Source organism: Petromyzon marinus, chromosome 7 (assembly GCF_048934315.1).
Source record: "Petromyzon marinus isolate PM22_M1 ecotype Great Lakes invasive population chromosome 7, UKy_Petmar_22M1.pri1.0, whole genome shotgun sequence".
Classification (NCBI taxonomy): Eukaryota; Metazoa; Chordata; class Hyperoartia; order Petromyzontiformes; family Petromyzontidae; genus Petromyzon; species Petromyzon marinus.
The window spans coordinates 11,591,514-11,610,773 of NC_133673.1; the positions used below are offsets into that span (position 1 = coordinate 11,591,514).

General features: G+C 39.1%; 1 protein-coding gene across 10 annotated transcripts in view; it reads left to right on the plus strand.

Annotated features, from left to right (window-relative positions):
* The window catches only part of LOC116939979 (myotubularin-related protein 5-like), a 95,411-nt gene that overhangs the window by 10,511 nt on the left and 65,640 nt on the right, over positions 1 to 19,260 (plus strand). For all 10 annotated transcript variants that reach the window (XM_032949113.2, XM_032949117.2, XM_032949118.2 and 7 more), the window contains exons 2-3: positions 57 to 142; positions 15,908 to 16,045. In XM_032949113.2, coding sequence (XP_032805004.2) covers positions 57 to 142; positions 15,908 to 16,045 — 224 coding nt within the window. The remainder of the gene's footprint in view (positions 1 to 56; positions 143 to 15,907; positions 16,046 to 19,260) is intronic.

Here is a 19,260-nt window from a genome sequence, read left to right on the forward strand (position 1 = left end):
TGAGCATTTTTCTTAGTTCATTTGACATGATGTATGCCGTTTGTTTCACCATCTAGGGACTGGAGAGGGCCAGGGGAAGATCATCCAGCGTTTTCCGGACCGAGAATGGGAGGATACACCGTTCCCACAGGGAATTGAACTGGTATGGACTCAATAAGTCCCACAGAAACCCACTGATCTCCTGATTCATTTATTTAAAAAAAAAAAACTTTTTTTACTTTTACTATTTCCTGCTGAAATTAGCCCTGAGCCAGTGGTGGAAATTCCACATTCCACCGGTGGGGTGAGTCTAATCCATAGGACAGCCACTGACTACTTGTATAAAGGACAAAGTGCAAAACTTGTGTGTGCTTATGTATAGGACATGATACATTACCCGTTCACGTGGAATAACTCATTTTAAATACATTTGTTCTTGCAGTTTTATAGACGGATATGCCTGGTTAACCTGAATTACTAAATCAAGGGTGGCTGCAGAGTAGAGATGTCTATGCCTCAATATTTATTTCCAAACACCTGTCAGCACGCCTGTGGTGTTAATTCCAGGATGTCAGTAGCACTGCTCTTGCTGTGCAGTGACACATACCAATCCACATCGAGCTGTGCAAGCAAAACAAAATGATCTCAAATTTGATTTGACCAAAAACGTGATGCCAAGAATAGGACCATGTGAAATAAGCACTTTAATTTGCCTTACTGTTTTACAATTACTTTATTATTATTATTCTTTTGTCTTCCTTTGTAGCCCCATTCTCTCATGAGTTTTAATGAGCTCTTCATAATTATTATAAAAAAATAATTTACAGGTCTGTCATGATCCACTGCCGCATCGTATGTACGTATGTTGAACTTCTATCGCACCGTATGTAGCCACCGTGCTAATCGGAGGTGCGGGGGAAGGGCAACAAACTAAACGCATACTGTGTCGGTCATGGAGATTTTGTGACCTTCATTAAGCTGGCTAGTGCAGGATGATGTAGAGGGGGAAGATGCCCCAGGACTGGTTCAGATATCACTCTCCGCTGATGTTAGTGTGGCCGAGTATAGTGCGCCAACCACTACCACCACTGCTCCACCATTGGAACTCTTACATGGTCATGAATAACTGACTAATTTCTATGCTTGAGAATTTTGTACTTTAATTGTACAATTTTGTGCCACCAATTAATATAAACTTTGCTGATTGTTTTATTTTTCGATTTAAAGTTTTCGTGACTGCAATGATGCATCTTCTTTGGTTCTTTCGGTAAAGTCACGTAGAATGAGAATAAAATAATAAATTGATAAAATAAAATAACACAATAATATTCTCACGACGTTTCGGCCACAACACAAGCGGCCTTCATCAGGTGAAGGGACGAGACTGTCTGGTAGGACAGCGCTGGAGTGAAAGAGCCACGTTCAGATCACGGCCTTTAAGCCTCAACTTCAGCAAACAAAAAAGACAACTCTGATAATAATATGCACATTATTATCAGAGTTGTCTTTTTTGTTTGCATTTTGACTGCTTGTGTTGTGGTTATTGCAAACATGATGCCTTGAATAAAGGTGTCAGTTTTGTGCCAGTTAAAAGGGTAAAACCTATTCCTAAACCCTGCAATTTACATGTGATGTAATTTACTTTATTGTGCAAATATTAATGTTAATGTATAATAATGTTTATCTTTGGTTATATATGAACATTGTGGCTTACATACGCCGAAATATGTTTAACTATATTAATGCTGTCTAAGTTTGAGTGTTATTACGTGCACATCATTTGCTCTTTGTAGGGATCGGGTTGTTACATGTTTGCCTTCTTAATCATTTTGAATGCTTCTGAACCTCAACCATGACTGTATAAACTGACATTCCAATCCCATGGACAATTTAAATGTCAAAATACATGTGTAGAAGCTTATAAGCTCTTGTGCAATGTCATGCCTAGTACATCCTATAAATCGGAAATGAAAAGATGGCCAAAAGGAAGTTCTGACTGTGCTGAATTCTTGAGATTCCTATGTCCTCTGGTTGACACACCACTGGGTCAAAAAAGCAAAAAAAAAATAATTGTTTCCGGCACATTAAATAAACTAACCCTTGCAACTGAACATACCATTGTAATCTTTCTACCCAGCTACACAAAATCTACATGCATTTCCAAGAGATTATCTAAACCATATTCTGTATTTTTTACAAGGGTGACATTTTTTCAAAGTTTGTATGAAAACTGTCAGTGGTGGCTCTTGGTATAGTAGAACATCTCTGAAATGAATTACTGTTTATAGAAGTTGTTACTGTAGTTTATAAACAGTATTCGGCAAATAACCTAACTAGTGTCTGTAATTCCTTAAACTTAATGGGATACATTTTGGAATTCACAATGCTTTTTGTAAATATGGGACAGGCCAACTGATTATGTTAGCAAGGTACAGCATGCGCACTGGTTTATAATTATAGGAACGTATTTCCATGACATGTTTTGAATTAAATTTTTTTATGTTAAGCATTGTTAGATTTTCTTTACTGCAAGATTATGTTACTTAAAAATATGCCAGGCATGCCTGCTACAGGATTGAGCGAGGAAGGAAATAAAGACAAAAACGACGCATCTCTTCAAATATTTTATTCCCCCGGTGCACAGCTTACACAGAGGCGTGTGTCAAGTCTCCATTGCCTACGTGCCGGTTTGCACTAACGTGCCGGTTTGCACTAACATGCCTCGACAGTCATGCCAGCTCTGGCCGAGCAAAAAAAAATGTGCAAGTGGTGCTGGGAACACATAATGAGCTGAGGTTTTGAAATAAAAAAAGCATTCCTGCGTCAAGATGCATAACCTAACAGAAAACAATTGCGTGACCTATTATGATGCCGTACCAATTGGCAATCGCATTACTTAAATATGGCAGTGTAAAGCATTAACGTGTCACCTTTAAGCTATGTAAAGAAGCACTGTCTGTAATTTTCTGGAACTGTAATGTAATATTTGAGTATATCCCCCCTCCATTTTGTATTTTCATTACCAAAGGTGATTTGCAGCGCATTATGCTAAATGTCGCGTCCATAAAACATTTTGCAGGAAAAAAAAAACATAAAATTATTGCACTGACATTTCACATTGATAGAAATAGTATTTCTTCACCTATGTTTCAGCATTAACAAAAAAAAACCTATCACGAATAAGAGCAAAGTGAAACTAGCAGGACACGTGCATGCCCACCATTCATGATATGTCTGGACGTGCAGTGGTACTAAATCTTGAAGGTGAACAATTTATGTTTTAAGATACCTTACTAAGTGCTGATTAATAGTCTCCTGGGATAACTGCCTGAAATCATGCTTTACAAATTATCTTAGGCATGTCACATTGGAAAATGGCTTCTTTGCATAGTGCATGGAGATAACTCCAATCATATTACAGTGCAGCCATGTGCTCGAATTGAAAATGTGATGCTTAATACTAAAAATATAGGGCATGTTTGAAGATTAAAGGGCATATTGGGATACCTAGTTTGACATTAAGCATGGTTTTTGGAGGAACACTTGCTTTCATTTGCATCAAGATAATATTGAATTGCCCTAAAGAAAGCGATGAGTTGTTATTTTTGCCGAAACTTAAAATACGATAACAAGGAATTCAGCATAGTCATAGGTTTTTTTCCTCTCCGGATAAATAGTAAAACCTTCAAATGCTTCTGTGACCATTTGAGTTGTCTTATCAGTGTTGCAATGAAGTAAAGATATTTTAAGATTTAGTACCCTGTTCTAAAGCAGAATAGAAGTGCAAAAGATAACCTCAGTACAGTACTTTGCTAGTTTAGCAAAGTACTGTACTGTATGATGCTAGTTTAGTAATTAATTAAGAATGCGTGGTCACACCATAAGGCAGCTCGCCCACTGCAGATGACCCAACTCCTATCACATTTAATGGAAATGATTGCTTATGAAACCCAATAAAGTGGTTTCCCCGACACTTCATCTGTCTGAGGTTAAAACGGCGTACGTGCACATATTCACGTGCACAAATTCGCGCATGCTCTGGCACTACAATTTGCCGCTGGAATGGACCGTATTTAAGAAAGTTTGAACTCGAGCAACCATGCGTCACCATTATGAAAGACTTGCTCTGTCTTTGACGTGGTGTCATCGTGGCATCGCATAAGAGGGGCGATTATAAGCTTGCATATTTTCTCAAAAATTATTTTTTCACGTGTGTATCAGAGTGCTATAAATCAAGTTAACTGTATTGTTTAAAGTAAATGTTGTTGCATTAACTTATATTTTTACATGCTTTTTTAAAAATATGGTCCAATATAAAATAACAATCCATAAAAAAAATATAACAATGTACACCATTAATATTCAATGAGTGGAAGGTTCAATTTGGATGTAGGACATACAATTCATTGCTGTGTTTCTTGAACTTTAGGTTAATGTGGTTATACATTTGAAAACCTTTTTTGGTATCGAATGACTGTGCGCTGTTTAATCCGTAATATGGTCGTAAAACAGGATATGTGAACCCCTCGTGTTGTTAACGTCCTCAGCTGGCGTGCAGTCATGCCCGTTGACTAGGCTGGTAGGAATAGCAGCTGGTGAAACATTCCTCCAGTGCGCGCAGGCGGCTGCTGGGAGCCCATCATTACCTCTAAAGTGTGACACAGTTGTTGCATCCACGCTTAAACCCTTCCTCTTCCCCCCCCAGTGCCCAACACATTCCTAAGCTCATTTCCTATTATCGTGCACCCACAAACAGTCACTTAGTCCAATCGTTGGTCTTGGGCAGGGTGTTCTTTGTGCCCTAATGGATGTCACTTGCAGGTGCCGTTGGTCTGTCCCTTGAGTGCATAAGGAGGGACACATTTTAGAATTGTACGTATGCACGTTTAAAAAAAAATATTTAATCGTAACAGGTTTCACTGGCGATTTATCTGCACTGACCAATTTATTGCTTTGACCTGCTGTCATGGACCACTCGTTGCGTTTATGTGGGCACATTCTCACTGACCGCAATGTAATTTTATAGGTAACTTTACACATTCGTGTGGATATGTACCTTTGCACATACTTGTAGTAATTTATATTGACAGGGTCCATTGAACCTTGTTACGTCAGGTCATTCTTTGCCAGATGAATGGCCTCATTAACCATCTTGTACATTATTATATATCCGTTGTTTGTATAAACAATTACTCGTTTTAACTCAATGGTATATTCTTAATCACTGCTTTAGCAGGGTGGAGTAGTGGCACATTGGTTAGCACACTGCACTATAAATTTGGCAACTTGAGTTTGATTCCCATCCTTAGTTACGTGAACTGGTGCTGTTCCCCCACCCTCAGCAATTTGCATAGACCCGCATGTTGAAGTATGGTCAGACAACCCCCATGACCAAAATGTGTGGGCACACTTTCATCCAGCAGTGGATTGATAAAAGGGCTGCACATTTGAATTTTTTTACTGCTTAAACAATATAAGTGTATAAATTGTTTCGTTGATAAGAGTCAATTGCATTTATCTCATGCCTTGGCATTGGGATGGGTATTAACTTGACTACACATTATATATAAAGCTTAGCGAGTTTCATTATCAAGTCGTGAGGTCGTTTGAGACAATTGGATTGTCAATGTTTATGACGTGGATTCCACGAGGTTTTCTAAGTATGTTGCAAAGTGCAAAGCGAGCAGAAATTGTGCTCGTTTACAGGAAGCACTTGTAAACAATGGCCAGCTGTACGGTGCTTTAACTTCAGCAATGTGGCACCGAGCACAAAGTGGGTGATGTATTGATGAGTGACCCTTGACTGGAAGTTGCTGCCTAAATTAAATATGAAAGGCCGAGTCAAGGCAGAGCTCCCAGTTTTAGGTTTTGCAGCGGGCGGCCAGCCTGCCAGACATGATGCCGCTGGAGCAGCTCTTTGCCCCGTGGGCTCGATGTTGGCAGTGTCTGTGCCTCATGCTGAGTATGGGGAGCCAGGAAAGCTTACGGGCAACCGCTTAAGTGTGGCTGTGCAGGCATCGACACGATAAGCTGGTCCGTGCACAATCAGCTTTAAACCATCTGTTGGCTACAGAAATAGGGGTTGGCAATGCGAGCAAGCTGCATTGCAGTGTCTGGCTTGCATCTACCCGTACAGGCAGTCGGTATAGCACACGAGGAATGACGGTATTGGAAAGTGAATGTCTTCCAAGAGAATCAACAGAAAAATGTTTGTGTAATCTTAAGGCATGAATGAAACTAGTGTAGCTTTCTACTGTGAATTTTCTTGTAAATATGGCTTATTATGAGTAGACAAATATATAGTCTCCTTTCTGTGGTATCGAGTTTTCCCAAAACAAATTGTCTCTTATCCACAATTCGGTGCAAATTTTAAATTTTTATCCCCAAGTTATTTGCGGATTTCCATGGATAAGGAATTTGAGGAATGTTCTCATTCATGAATTTGCTTTTACGTAAATAGCACCCCCCACTTCAACACAGGTAAGATGAGTTCTGTAGTATGTCATAATTGAAACTGATAAAATGGAAGGGTAAAGTGAAGGAATTCCAAAACAAAACCTGGCTTTGTGAAGATGCAACACCAAAAACCCTTTCATTCTTCATCTCACATTGATTATCCGGCTGGTATTGTTTACATATGTGACACATGTAGTCTTCTAAAATTGCCCTATAAATTATTCTTCCGTTATTGCAGGTGTGTTAATTATCTTATTTAAACGCATTGCCTTTCTGTGTGCCACTGGTGATTGAATCCCCTGGCAGCTGGTGGTACCTATTGGTGTACCCTGTGTAGTGCATTCCCTGACGTGCATATGGAAAGTGAGTTCACTATTGTAACAACAAACTTTTCAATTACAGTATCACATGGACATTTCGCTGAAGGCTAAGTAAGCACCCTCTGCAGTTAATTTAGACTGGCCTGGTTCTATTTAACCTTCATTCATGAGACAATGACTATACATTCTTCTGACTTAAAAAAATAGGACTTGAGCTGATGGGACATTTCCTTTTACTCCCATGCTTGTAGTAATGAGCATGTATATGAATAATTGACGTGGAATCCCAGAAATGCAGAATTTTTTTTGTATTCCCCTCCCAGTCTTTCATGCCCTACCTCTAAACCAGTCCCTGCTGTAATCCACACTGATTATTTGCAGGCTGTATTACAGCCCCCGTGATCGTCTCATTCTTCTGTTAATCTTTGAATTCACGTGTTTATTTTTTTATTTGCTTGCATCTCACTTTTTTTTAGGAAGCCTGTTAAAACAATAAAACAAAATTGTTCGGTCGCTGCACTGGATGGATGCCTCTTTTTAAATATTTTTGCCACATGCAAAAATAATCTTCACTTTTTTCTCTCTAATTTTAGCCACGTCCCAAAATGTTATTTTATTTATGTCATTGAGTGCCTCATGACCAGTATTTCACTTTTTCTAGTTATGCACAGCCATGCTGTGCACAGCCATGCTGTGTGTATGCTTTTTATATACATCGTATACAATCCGAAGCTAATGATTTGCACATATAAGTGAGTAACCATTTTTTATTTAAACTTGGTTAGTAGCAGAGGCTATAACAATTTTTACTGATGCGTGTCTGACAGGATGTTTTCGAACTGCTTTGTATTTTACTGTAATTTCGATAAAACCTTTACTACTTGACCAATGTTTTATTTGAAAATTGCAGCACAGTAAAGTTGCAGTCATGTGTGCATTTTATTATTTTGAATACAATTTGTGAGTCACAACAGAAGGTTTCGTGTTCCTTCTATTGCTTCATGAATGTATAAAGAGTGTACACACACGAATGCCTCGCCGAACGTGGGGGTTATGTCCCTGAAAAATGCCTTGTTGGGGGGACATCAATGTTTGACTAATAATAGACCTTATGGGAAAAATAGGGTTTTCCTTCCTGGGTCCAAAATGATCACCCCCCCCCCTCCCTCTGTTTAACTAATTCTATGTGATTTTCCCCCACTTGGTATCACATAAAAATAAAAACGGACGCATGGTACACGCAGATAGAATATCGTAAAATGTGTTACTATATCGACTGAAATAAAAACAAGTGAAATAGATGTTTGTTTTACCTATTGCGAATGATGGTGATGATTATATCATCCTCCATCTTTGATGAGCTGAGAATTTCCCGTGATTTCCCCCGCATGTTGTCACAGAAACCACAACATACATGGTAAATAAAATAAAATTGGACTTAAAATGAAGTAAAAACAAAGTTTAATAGCGTTTTCCTTTTACTTACGGCCGATGATGATGAAGGTGAAGATGATGTTCGTGTGGGTTTTGGGAGGAGGGGTCTTAGAGGGTTGAGTGAGACCGCATGAGTGTTGGCGTGGGAAGATGGTGACGAGATATTGATCCGCGTTGCATTTCGAGCACTGTACAAGCGGATTGCGCACCACATGTGGACGCGGAGATGAGAATCTTCGCAGCGTCAAATCGCGTATAGCCGAAACGTCTCCCCCATTGTTCAGTAAGTAAACTGCGTATAGCCGAAACATCACCCCCGCGTGCAATAGCCGAAACACGCGTTTGATAAAGCCGCGTTGGGCAAGGTATGACTTTTTATACTCGGCCCGAATGCACCTGATCTCATCAGACCTTGCACGCTAAGCAGTGGTGACGTTGGATAGCGCTTGTTAGGGTGACCACTTGTACAGACAGGTTGTCATCGGGCTGCGGGGCTACGTGGGGGGCAGCAGAGGGCAGTGCAGCAAAAATAAATAGTTGTACAGTATTCTACTATGCCCCCCCCATCTATCCTTGCCTTCGCAAAACCGCACCGACCGGGGTGGTGAACTATCGTTGAGTCGCATGCCCTGCAAAGTTGTGGGAAGGCCCTTATCCAGCCGTGAAATGACAAAAAGGCTGTACATGTGCAATCAGTACCATGTGACATACCGTTTATTGTATTTTTCCTCAAGTCTGTGGCATTTGACATGTATCAATGCTGGAGGCGATTTCTGTCATGTAAAAATATTACGTTTAATAGCACTGCTGGCGAAGTGACAAGCAATGTGCAGCAAGTGGACAGGAAATGATATGTACCATCATTCTGGAACATTTCAGACACTTGGACTACTTCTCACCACTGCCATTGAATAAAGTAACAACACAGTTAATCAAGCTTAGTTTATGCGGAAGTTCTCAAGTAAACAAAAATATGCTCACAATTGGGAAAACCCATCATGATTATATATGATATCTTTAAAACGTTTCATTAACCAAGCATGAGATACATTTTAAAGATATTTAGTATAACGTTGAACATTTTCAAAGTAATGTCATTGTCACATGGAGGTATAGTATATTGACATTCACAGACCTCAGATTTTTTGTTTTACTTTCATCCTAAGTTATATTACCACCGGCTAATGTGAGAATCTTTGCAAGTCCGCCACATGTGCTTACAATTATCCTGGTTAAATACTTTTTTTAGCATCCATGAAGCTCACATGGGGCTGTCTCGATGAACAACATTTGTTGCATTTTTATTGGTGTTAGCAATCTGAAACACTGCATGCCATATGTTGGAAAACAACACATTGAAGCTATTATTTCAAGCATGCTGCCAAATCCATTTTCGTAGCCCTCATGAGTAGAAGTGACCCTAAAGATGATCAATATATAAATTCATTACACTCTTTTCCAACATTTTACGTTTGTGCAGTCGTACCATATTTATCCAACTCTGTCGCGTGCGTGCGAATCGTCACACGTTAGGGGACATTCAATTCCTGATTCTATTATTTAACAATATATGATGTTATAAATGATTAGTGTAAGCAATTGAACAATTCAATTATATTAAAGATAATTGAGATGGCTGCTATAGGTGTCCAACATAAGTGTTTAAATAATTAAAAAAACAATGACTAGCACATGTATGCTATTGTGTTAAGAATTACATGAAAACAGACTTAATAAATGGAATGTTTGTTTCGCTGAACTAAAGCTGTATTTTGCAAAGTAATTTTCCTTATGCCACACTAGCTGAGGTAGGGCTTTTATTACGTATATCTTTCAGGTTTTTGTAGCTTGGTATTAAGGAAGAACATTCAGGAATATAATGTTGTTTGTCATAGCTTTTATGTACCGCAATGCATGCAAACGTATTTAGATTTTTTTTAATAAAAAAAAATGCAGATTTTTTATAGGATGTATCAACCATCTAAAGACAAAAACAGGACATAAACTACTCCACGTATGGCTAAACCTGGCATCGAACGGTGGCCGCCACAGTGACACTAATAGAAAAGTTGGCATTAGAAAACAATAACTTTTCACCAGTTACTTTTTCATTGATGCACTGTATTTAAATAAATTCCCCAAAAGTACAACTTGACAACTAAAAAATAAATAAGTGTTCAAGTGAAAAAGCAATTTCTCTTTCTGGCATAGCTGCTTTGTGTACAAGACTGGGATATCAATGTTTTGTTAAGATGCAGCTGGGATTTGGAGCATCCTGTTAATTTAACAATCAAATGAATGCCCGTTTTTTATTATTTCACTCTTGAAATGCTAATATTTTGGAATGAGTAAGAAACCACAATAACTTTCATATTTAACAGTGAAGGAGCTTTGGACAAGTTTATTCTCGATTTTACATTGTCAGACAAGGTCAAATTGTATAATGGTTTTTACAAATCATTTTGGTGCTTGTTTTTTTTTACGAAGGATCATTTTATATATAGGAGTATAATGGCAAGCCGTGTGCCTAGAGTAAATGTTAATTAAAAGTTTTAAGCATATATTAGCAGAACCATCAGGAGGGCAAATGAGGATTAACCCGAACACCACCCCAATTAGCCTAATGTGTCAACTCTCAGGGCTGATGTCACAACATATCACGTGTGTGGCCAACACAACTTATTAACCAGTGTTTTTTTGTACTATGTTGCTTTTTGGAGCAGAATTAATAAAAAAAATCCATACTTAAAAGTATCGTGGTGATAGAGTAGAAAATCTATTGCCAAGCGCAAGAAACTCAAGGTGTTGCGATGGTCACTTTCAGATTTCATCCTTTTGCTTCATTAAGTGGAAGATCTTTATTTGAGGCATTGTGCAAATTAATGACTTGGAGCATTTTCTGATTGAGTGCTTGTTGGAAATGGCTCATATCGTGCTATAATGAGAACTCTTATCGAATTTCTGTTACAGCTTGCTTGAATCATTTTAGAAACTGCATGTGATAAAGCATTCTGATATATGATAGGCTGCCAGCCCCTTCAGTAGAGCCCCATAGTTTAGGCTCCTCGGAACTGAAACAGACTTAAATGCATTGCTTTTCCTGAAATGGGATGCTTTTTGCCAGTTATTGGGAATGTGCCCATTATTGCTTTAGCACACATGCACAAGTCCCCATTCGCTCATTGTTTATTGCATTGCAAATAATGAAATAAATGTTTTGATGGGTAGTTGGACAAAGTTTATGCTTTTAAAGATGCTCAAAAACTAAGGGTACTCAAAGATTGTTCAAGTTGGCATCTTTGTTTTTCACCTAAAACGGAAATGTTTTTGTTATAATGTTCAATGCCAATTTTAATCAAATGTCAATTAAAGGTAAGTTGCCATTTGTGGCTGAAGCAAGATAGCTAATGTAAAACAGTCTAATTCAAGAGGCAGGAAAATGTCTTCTAATTATAAGCAACATTAAAATTCCTAGAGAAGCAAAACTATTAAATGTTTAACATGAACAAATAAGTAGCATTGTAATATAAAGTGCAGTAAAAGTGAGATGCACAGTAATTAGGAAAACAGAACAAGCTCTCTGAACCACAGAAATATGTTTTAGGAAATGATAGATATGGAAAAGGATGAAAAATACCAAACATGCTAAAACATACAGGACTCTGTTAAAACCATGAGGAAAAGAATAATATAAATCGGGAGAACAACAAAAATGGGATTGAAGATGACGTGAATAGTGGGATAATTAAAGCAAAATGGACGTTTATGATCGGTATATCACATACGGTAGCCCCTAGAGAGCAAGGTGGAACCATTAAACACGATGATGAAACTAGTGGAAGAAATTAATGCCGATCTTTAGCAAAAAACAATCTGACCTCGTCAAAAAATATTCTCAGATGAGGAGGAAGATGTTCCAGACGTTAAACTTTAAGTAACCACGACAGCTCACTTTATGAAAATGGAAAACATTTCTGGACCAGATGGAATAACTGTGATCATCATCAAAGATGTGGAATCAGCTGTTTAAACAAATTTAATCGACGTATTAATTAAAATGTTTACACAAAAGACAACTCAATTTTGCAATGATGCTTCACTGTTTATTTTTTTCTATAAGGGATATGAAAATTATTTGAATTAATTATTAGACCTGCTGATATGTTATCGCAGGTTTATATATTAATGAAGATCATATAGAACTGAATTAATAGACAATTTTGAGGTTCAAGCAAGTGTATGAATTAGCCAGCTGGAATTTAAGACATGCTTTCCCACCATAGACCACATACACTATCAAATCAGTTTCTAGAAAATACAAATTAATGTTTAGATGCCACTATGCCTATATTTTGAAGATGATCAGGCATTTTGTCCAGTGTAAACTGATGTAGTCATCCGAGCTGTCAATAACCGGGGTCTTAAAAAAATACATATATAAATTAACAATATTTGATGAAGATGGAATATTCCACTTAGATTTCTTGAAGAAAGGAGTTAAGAGCCAGGGGGTGCTATGTGAGGCCACACTGCATCATTTGCCCCCTGATAGGGGTGCCACGGTGGCGAGATGTTAATTTGCCTATTATACAGGAGGTCATAGGTTCGATCCTTACCCTGATGCCTGCATATTTGGAGTTTGCATGTTCTCTCCGTGATGGCGTGGATTTTTCTCTTGGTCTCCCGGTTTTCCCCCTCCAAATGTAGAAACACGTGTTTAGAGTAGTTGGTTGCTATAACTTTCCACATGATAAGCCACTTCGTTTTGCTTCTGAAAAACAGCTATATTGGGCCTTACCTGGTAAAATTAAAATGGGTAATTAGTCGTTGATAGGTAAAATATTACTGGGAAGGGAGGCCTTCAGCCTTCACTGGCAGTGGTTAATTGCATACCGATGAAGCATCCTGGATGTACCGGGGAGGGGCTATACTCTGGGATTTGTGAACCAGGTGACAAGTGTTCAGCCACAGTAGTGGCAGCCCTCCAGAATAACATCACGTCGGATGTGTTCAACAGATGCCTGTCACTTAGGAACATAGAGATGGTGCCCCCAGTGCAAAAGGGCCATGGGTTTTCCTCTCAGTACTTCCCGATCTCAAAGCCTTCGGGGGTTTTTGCGTTATGTTATAACCTTGGCATTCAAAATGTGAGCACCATGAAATGTCAATATCGAGACGCTGGGGTGTACATGGACGGTGGTTAGGCCAGGCGATAAGTTTGCGCCGATTTACTTGAAGGATGTCTCCGTAACATTCCAATAGCGCCCTCCCTGAGGAGATCCTTCGGCTAGACGTAGGTCAGCACTTTCGGTTTCAGGTGCTTCCCCTCAGCCTGTCAACAACTCCAAGGGTGGTAATTAAGGTGCTGGTGGTCCAAGTGGTAGCCTCCTCTCATGTAAGGCACAATTTTTGTGAATTGCAATGCTCTCCCCTCCACCAAAGCATCCTCTATTGAACTCCTGAAGATGTGCGTAGCAGTGCATGACAAAATCTTGAGAGGAAATGCCCTACACGGATCCCAACCTGGAAAACCACACTTGGATTACAAGTGGTTGTGAAAACTTTTTATATGTTAAAGTTTGTGCCAATTATTAATTTAATTTTAGGCAGAAATATGTTTACAATGTGTCCTCCCCTTGTGCCAAAGGTGTACTCAAACGTTAGAAATTGAATTTTTTTCCTAAAAGTTTGCATGAACGTTATTCTTTGTGATAGGTGTGATTGTAGCGTGTAGGCGTGTAGTCACGCTCTGCAGGCACACCTTTGAATGAATTCCACCTTAATTCACCATGACCACGGAGAACCCAAGCGTCACGGCTGACATTTTCCATATTTTTTCACCCATGTCGGAGTAATAACCACAAACAAAAAAAAACTTCCAAGGCAACCGTGCATAATAAGGTCACAGTGTAGTGCATCATCCGCAGGAAAAGATAGAATTGTATTTGTGGTTTTGATATCTGCACTTGTTTCCGTATTCAAAAGGGTGCACTCAGCTTGGTGGGGGTGCAAGTGACGTGTTACTGCAGTGGCCCTTGCCTTGAGTGACGTTCTTTTTTCCTTCTTTAATGTCAACCTGGCGATGATTCATCGATTTTGGCTGTGTTGCTTCATGCAGTAATGTTGAGATACTAATGGCCAAGGGAGTGGCTCGTGACACCACCACCGCCGCATGCTTCGTGCATGTCATAATATATGTTTTGACCATTTGTGTCGAGCAGCAGTCATTGAATGCCCATCCGTTGTGGTCAATGGCATTTGTTTAAACAGTGCTTAGTGTATGTCAAATTAAACCAAAAGTGACTGGCAAAGTTTGAGTGATCTTCAGGCACAACCTGGAACAATATCCAGTCATCCGGTGCTTGAAGTATAAAAAATACATTATAGAGCATGTACACTAAACTAATTTTCCCATTCCAGCCAAAACCAAAAGCTGCTTTGTGTTGAAAAGATTATCTCAAGCAAAAGCAGTGTCAAGCAGATTTGTTTCAAGTGGGACTTCAAAATATTTAAATCATCATGGTGATGAATGATGTAAGGAAGATAATTCTAAATGTAGGACAAAACAGTGCAAAGCACTCTGATTTTTAGGGAATATTTTTATACAGTTAATTATAAATATCCTCTCGTTACTGATCTAACATTTATATGGTACAGATGTTGTTGTGGTAAACGTTTTCATTGCGGCATTAAGTTATAACTTCACTCGATTGCTTTCGACAAATAATGAAAGTGGCGTTATTTATCAAGTTCTTAGAGGTACAAATCTGATATTATCTAAATTGAAACGGATGTTTTTAGTAACCGGGTGACCTGAATGAATTGGTCTAATTTGTATACTGAGTGTAATGCAAACAAATAATAAGTTGGTGAACATTGTTCGTTAGTCATTGGTTTTGAGCTGCTTCGAGTGATTTCATCTTAATTCTACTGGACAATTGTCATTTATTTATCGAGGAAAGCCTGACTTTGTGTCAAGACTGTTTTCAGGGGGTTCTGCATTGTGATGTTTTGCAAGAGGAATGTTTGTCATGCATAAGAAAGTAATTGATACATATGTCAATGCCATAGGTTGTTCAATCCTTAGATTTTGATTGTTTATTACAGATGTGAGGCTTATCTTGGGAGCGGTTTAACATCTTGTTTGTTTAATAGCAACACCTGTCTGTACCAGTTACTTAATGAGCACAAAAAGATACTGCTTTTAAATGAGCCAGTCAGCCAGCAGGTTTACATTGGTATAGGCTGTGCTGGGTAAACACAACCAGCTGCCTTCTCTTTGGGCATGGCACTTTGCTGCCCACTGGAGACTGCCCGCTCTTTTTTTGCCAACCAGCACATGTTAACTTGCAGGCACTTCCGTTGCTGTAGTAAAGGTATCATCTGCGATGCCTCTACCGGTTTTACTTAAAGCCCTACAGGTTTTGTTTGCCTACTAGAGTACAATCTTCCACGTGGGATTACGTTTTGTTGAAATAAATCTTGTAGGTGAATGAATTACAGTAAATTTCAAAATATTATGGATTTCTAAAGTAGATATGCAAAGCTTTGAATTGCATGCATTCGATTGACCTCCATGGTTTCTCCTAGCACTGACCACTTGAATTTACATACTACGACAATTGATCATGCTGCTGTGTCTTGATTAACTAAAGTGCTTTGCATATTGTCTAATCCTCATTCTCGATGCCCCCAACCCAACCCTCGGCCATTCGCAGTTCTGCCAGCCGAGCGGGTGGAAGCTGTCAAACGAGTGGAAGCAGCCCACGTTTTTTGTGGCGGTGCTCACGGACATAGAGTCGGACCGACACTTCTGCGCCTGCCTCACCTTCTACGAGCCCGAAGATGAGACGCAGGTTTGACAGCATCCACTCCCATCGACATTTTATGTAATTTGACAGCTGCACCGTTTTTTGTTTGTTTTAGCAGCGATTCATGCAATGGCTGTTATCTTATCCCAAGCAAGTTATTATAATTATTTTCACATGCTTGGAAAGACATTTCTCGGGAAATAAGGGTGATGTGTCATACTTTTCAGAAACCGCGGTATAAAGCAGAAAGGATTGGACAATATTTCATTGTATTTTTTTTTAACAGCACACTTAGGAAAGGGGGGGCCCTGCTTGTCTCCATGATTAATCATTATGCCATTGTCAAAATGCTGATAAAATGTACAACCTTAACAAAATACAGATTGCTTGAAACTTCTACAAATACAAATTGGTATCAAGGGCAACATTAACTTCTGCCAATGCTTGTTTTCAACATAATACGCCCAGCTCTCACGGATGGCTGATTCATTACTAAGCGCTTATGTGTGACAATAATTTGTGTGTATTTGCAAAAACTTGTATTAATATTGGATTTAACATTTCAATAATCATCTGTCAAAAGCACTGGTTACGTAAGAAACATTTTTAGATGAAAAACACATTGAACAATTCAATGTTGTGTTATTTTCATGACCTTATTTCCAAGAGGAATCGGACAACTTTGTATTTTTTTGATGTCACGGAATAAAAATGCGGATGTGAGTGGGTTGGAGCGGATTGTGTACAGCGTTTCGAAAGCTGAACTCGATAATGAAAAGCAACATACCGATGTATCTGAAGAGGAGAGCTTTTCAACGGAGTGTTACATGTTATGACATACCGATCAGAAACATGGATACTAAAGAAGAGGATGGACCAAAAGCTCATAAATGCACAAAGGAGCATGGAGAGATACACTGAGTGGCAGAAAGTAACACGTGGATTAGAGAACATACTCCACTTGAAGACGTAATTTTGACTGTTGAGAAAAGGTAATGGGATTGGGCATGACATGTTGCTGCAAGGAATGATGGCCGATGGGCAAGAATGACGGAATCAGAATCTTTATTTATCCGAGAGAAATCTGATGAACTGTGAAGCTCTTGTTCACAGAATCAGAATCTTTATCCTGGAGAAATTTTATGAGCTATGAAGCTCTTTTTCACAGATGTCCAGTAGGAACTGGTCAGAAAGTTACAACAACAAACAGTATAAAGTTATCGGATGGCAAAGTATATGAAAGGAAAGCAAATCACTTAAAATAAATATAAAATAGATAGAAATATGTTCACTGAGTGGAAGCCAAAGGAATGAAAGTACCCAAGAGCTATGAGACGGCACGTGTGTAGGTGCTGGGTGCATTTTGTGCATCGCAGGACCATGAGGGATGGTGGCGACTTGGGGAGACCTTGATGTAGCAGTGGATTGATTATAATGGCTGAGGACGATTATGGAGGACCGAGAGCAGTGAACAATACAGATGATGATGCTGTGGTATGACTTTGCAAAATATGGATACGTGAGAACGACAACAAAGTTGTTGTAAAAAAACACACTTCTAAATGTGGTTAAAACATTTATAAAGTACAATATATTTGTATTTTTTAAGGAAATATTTTCTGTCTAATAATACACTTTGATGGCAGAAATTGTTTAATGTGGCCAGCCATTGTTTTTTGTTTTTACGCATGAAAATATTACCTCTCACATTGAAGCCCCTGTGCCCCAATATTATACGGTTTTCTCATTTATAATCGTCTGTATATAAATAGGGAATATATATTGCACACATCTCTTGATTGGTAACTATTGACTTCAATATGAAATTGGGAGCATGGGAATCCAAGTATAATGGAAAAGTCTCGGAGATGTTTTACATTTTCTTTGGTTGTTTCGGTAAAGTCACGTAGAAAGAACCAAAGAAGATGAATCCTTGCGGTCACGAAAGCTTTAAATCGAAATGTTTTACATTCATTATACAATGGACCTACTTGCCAGTAGCTTGTAGATATCAATCCACAGCTGGATGGGGACTCACTCTGAGCTTTGCAGGTTGTGGGGGTTACTTGACTATACTTCACCACCCTAGTTATTGCAGGGTGGTGAAGGTGAGTGGTACAGACGTTGGGACACAGGACAGCAAAACAATGGATTTAACTGCACTGCCCTCTGCTCACAACATGTCCCTGCAGAAGCCTGCAACACCTGTTGTGTGCATGGTGGTCATCCAACCAAACACTGTTCAGGCCCAACCATGCTTAGCTTCCGAAATCTGACGAAATCGGGCACATTCCAGCTGATTTGGTCAAACTGCCCAATAGCTTGTACTGCATAAAAGCCACCGTTTTTGGTATTTTTTGACTTGGTGGGAGAAAGGAGAAACCCGTGTAAGTATGTGTTCTGTGAAACCACGTAGGTACCATTTCTTAGGAAACAAGTTGCCACTTGGCACAGATACCTCCTTGGATGGCAATAAACTGGTAGTACCAGTTAGTGGTTGCTTAAGTCCTTTATTCTCTGTTGTATGTAAATTGAGCTCCCCTTTACCCACTGTTTCCTTGAGTAGATGAGCTCATCTGTCCGTGTGATTTGGAGGCTGTGTTTACTGCTGAAATCTGTAAAGCAGCTCATTGCTCTTGACCTAACCCCATCAGATTGCATTCACAATGAGTGATTACTAGGCAATTGAAGTAAAGCCTTGCGAAATCACTAATTAGCAAACCACATTTTCCTTTGGCCCTATGAATGGCATTTGGCTTCAAATGCCAGCAATCAACTCTGGATGGGGAAATAATTTGTCTGTTGACACGTATAAAGAGACCCTTGCAATGACAGAAGTGACTGAGCTTGCTCAAATTAGAAACACCATGTTATCAGGTCAAACGTGTTCACCTCGTGTACCAAATTAGTGCGATTAAGACGTTGGTATTGATTGATAACTATTTTTTGCAGGCTGACAAAAAGTGATAGGTGCTTCATGTGGCCATAGCACGTATGAAATTGTCACGGGTCATAGGTTCGTCATCACTGTAATGAACTTGTAAATAATGCAGCGTGATAACTCTGTCGTTTGTGTTTGTCTTACAGCCAGGAGCTTGTAAAGGCAAATTTAATAACTGGAATGCTTGCACATGAGCAAGATGGGGGCCTTTGTTGTTGACTTGCCACAGGCCACCCTGTGCCTAACCACCGAAATACTGTGTTTGATTTTGAGCATGATTCTAGTGTATCAGTAAAAATGTTGGTCCATACAAGAAAAC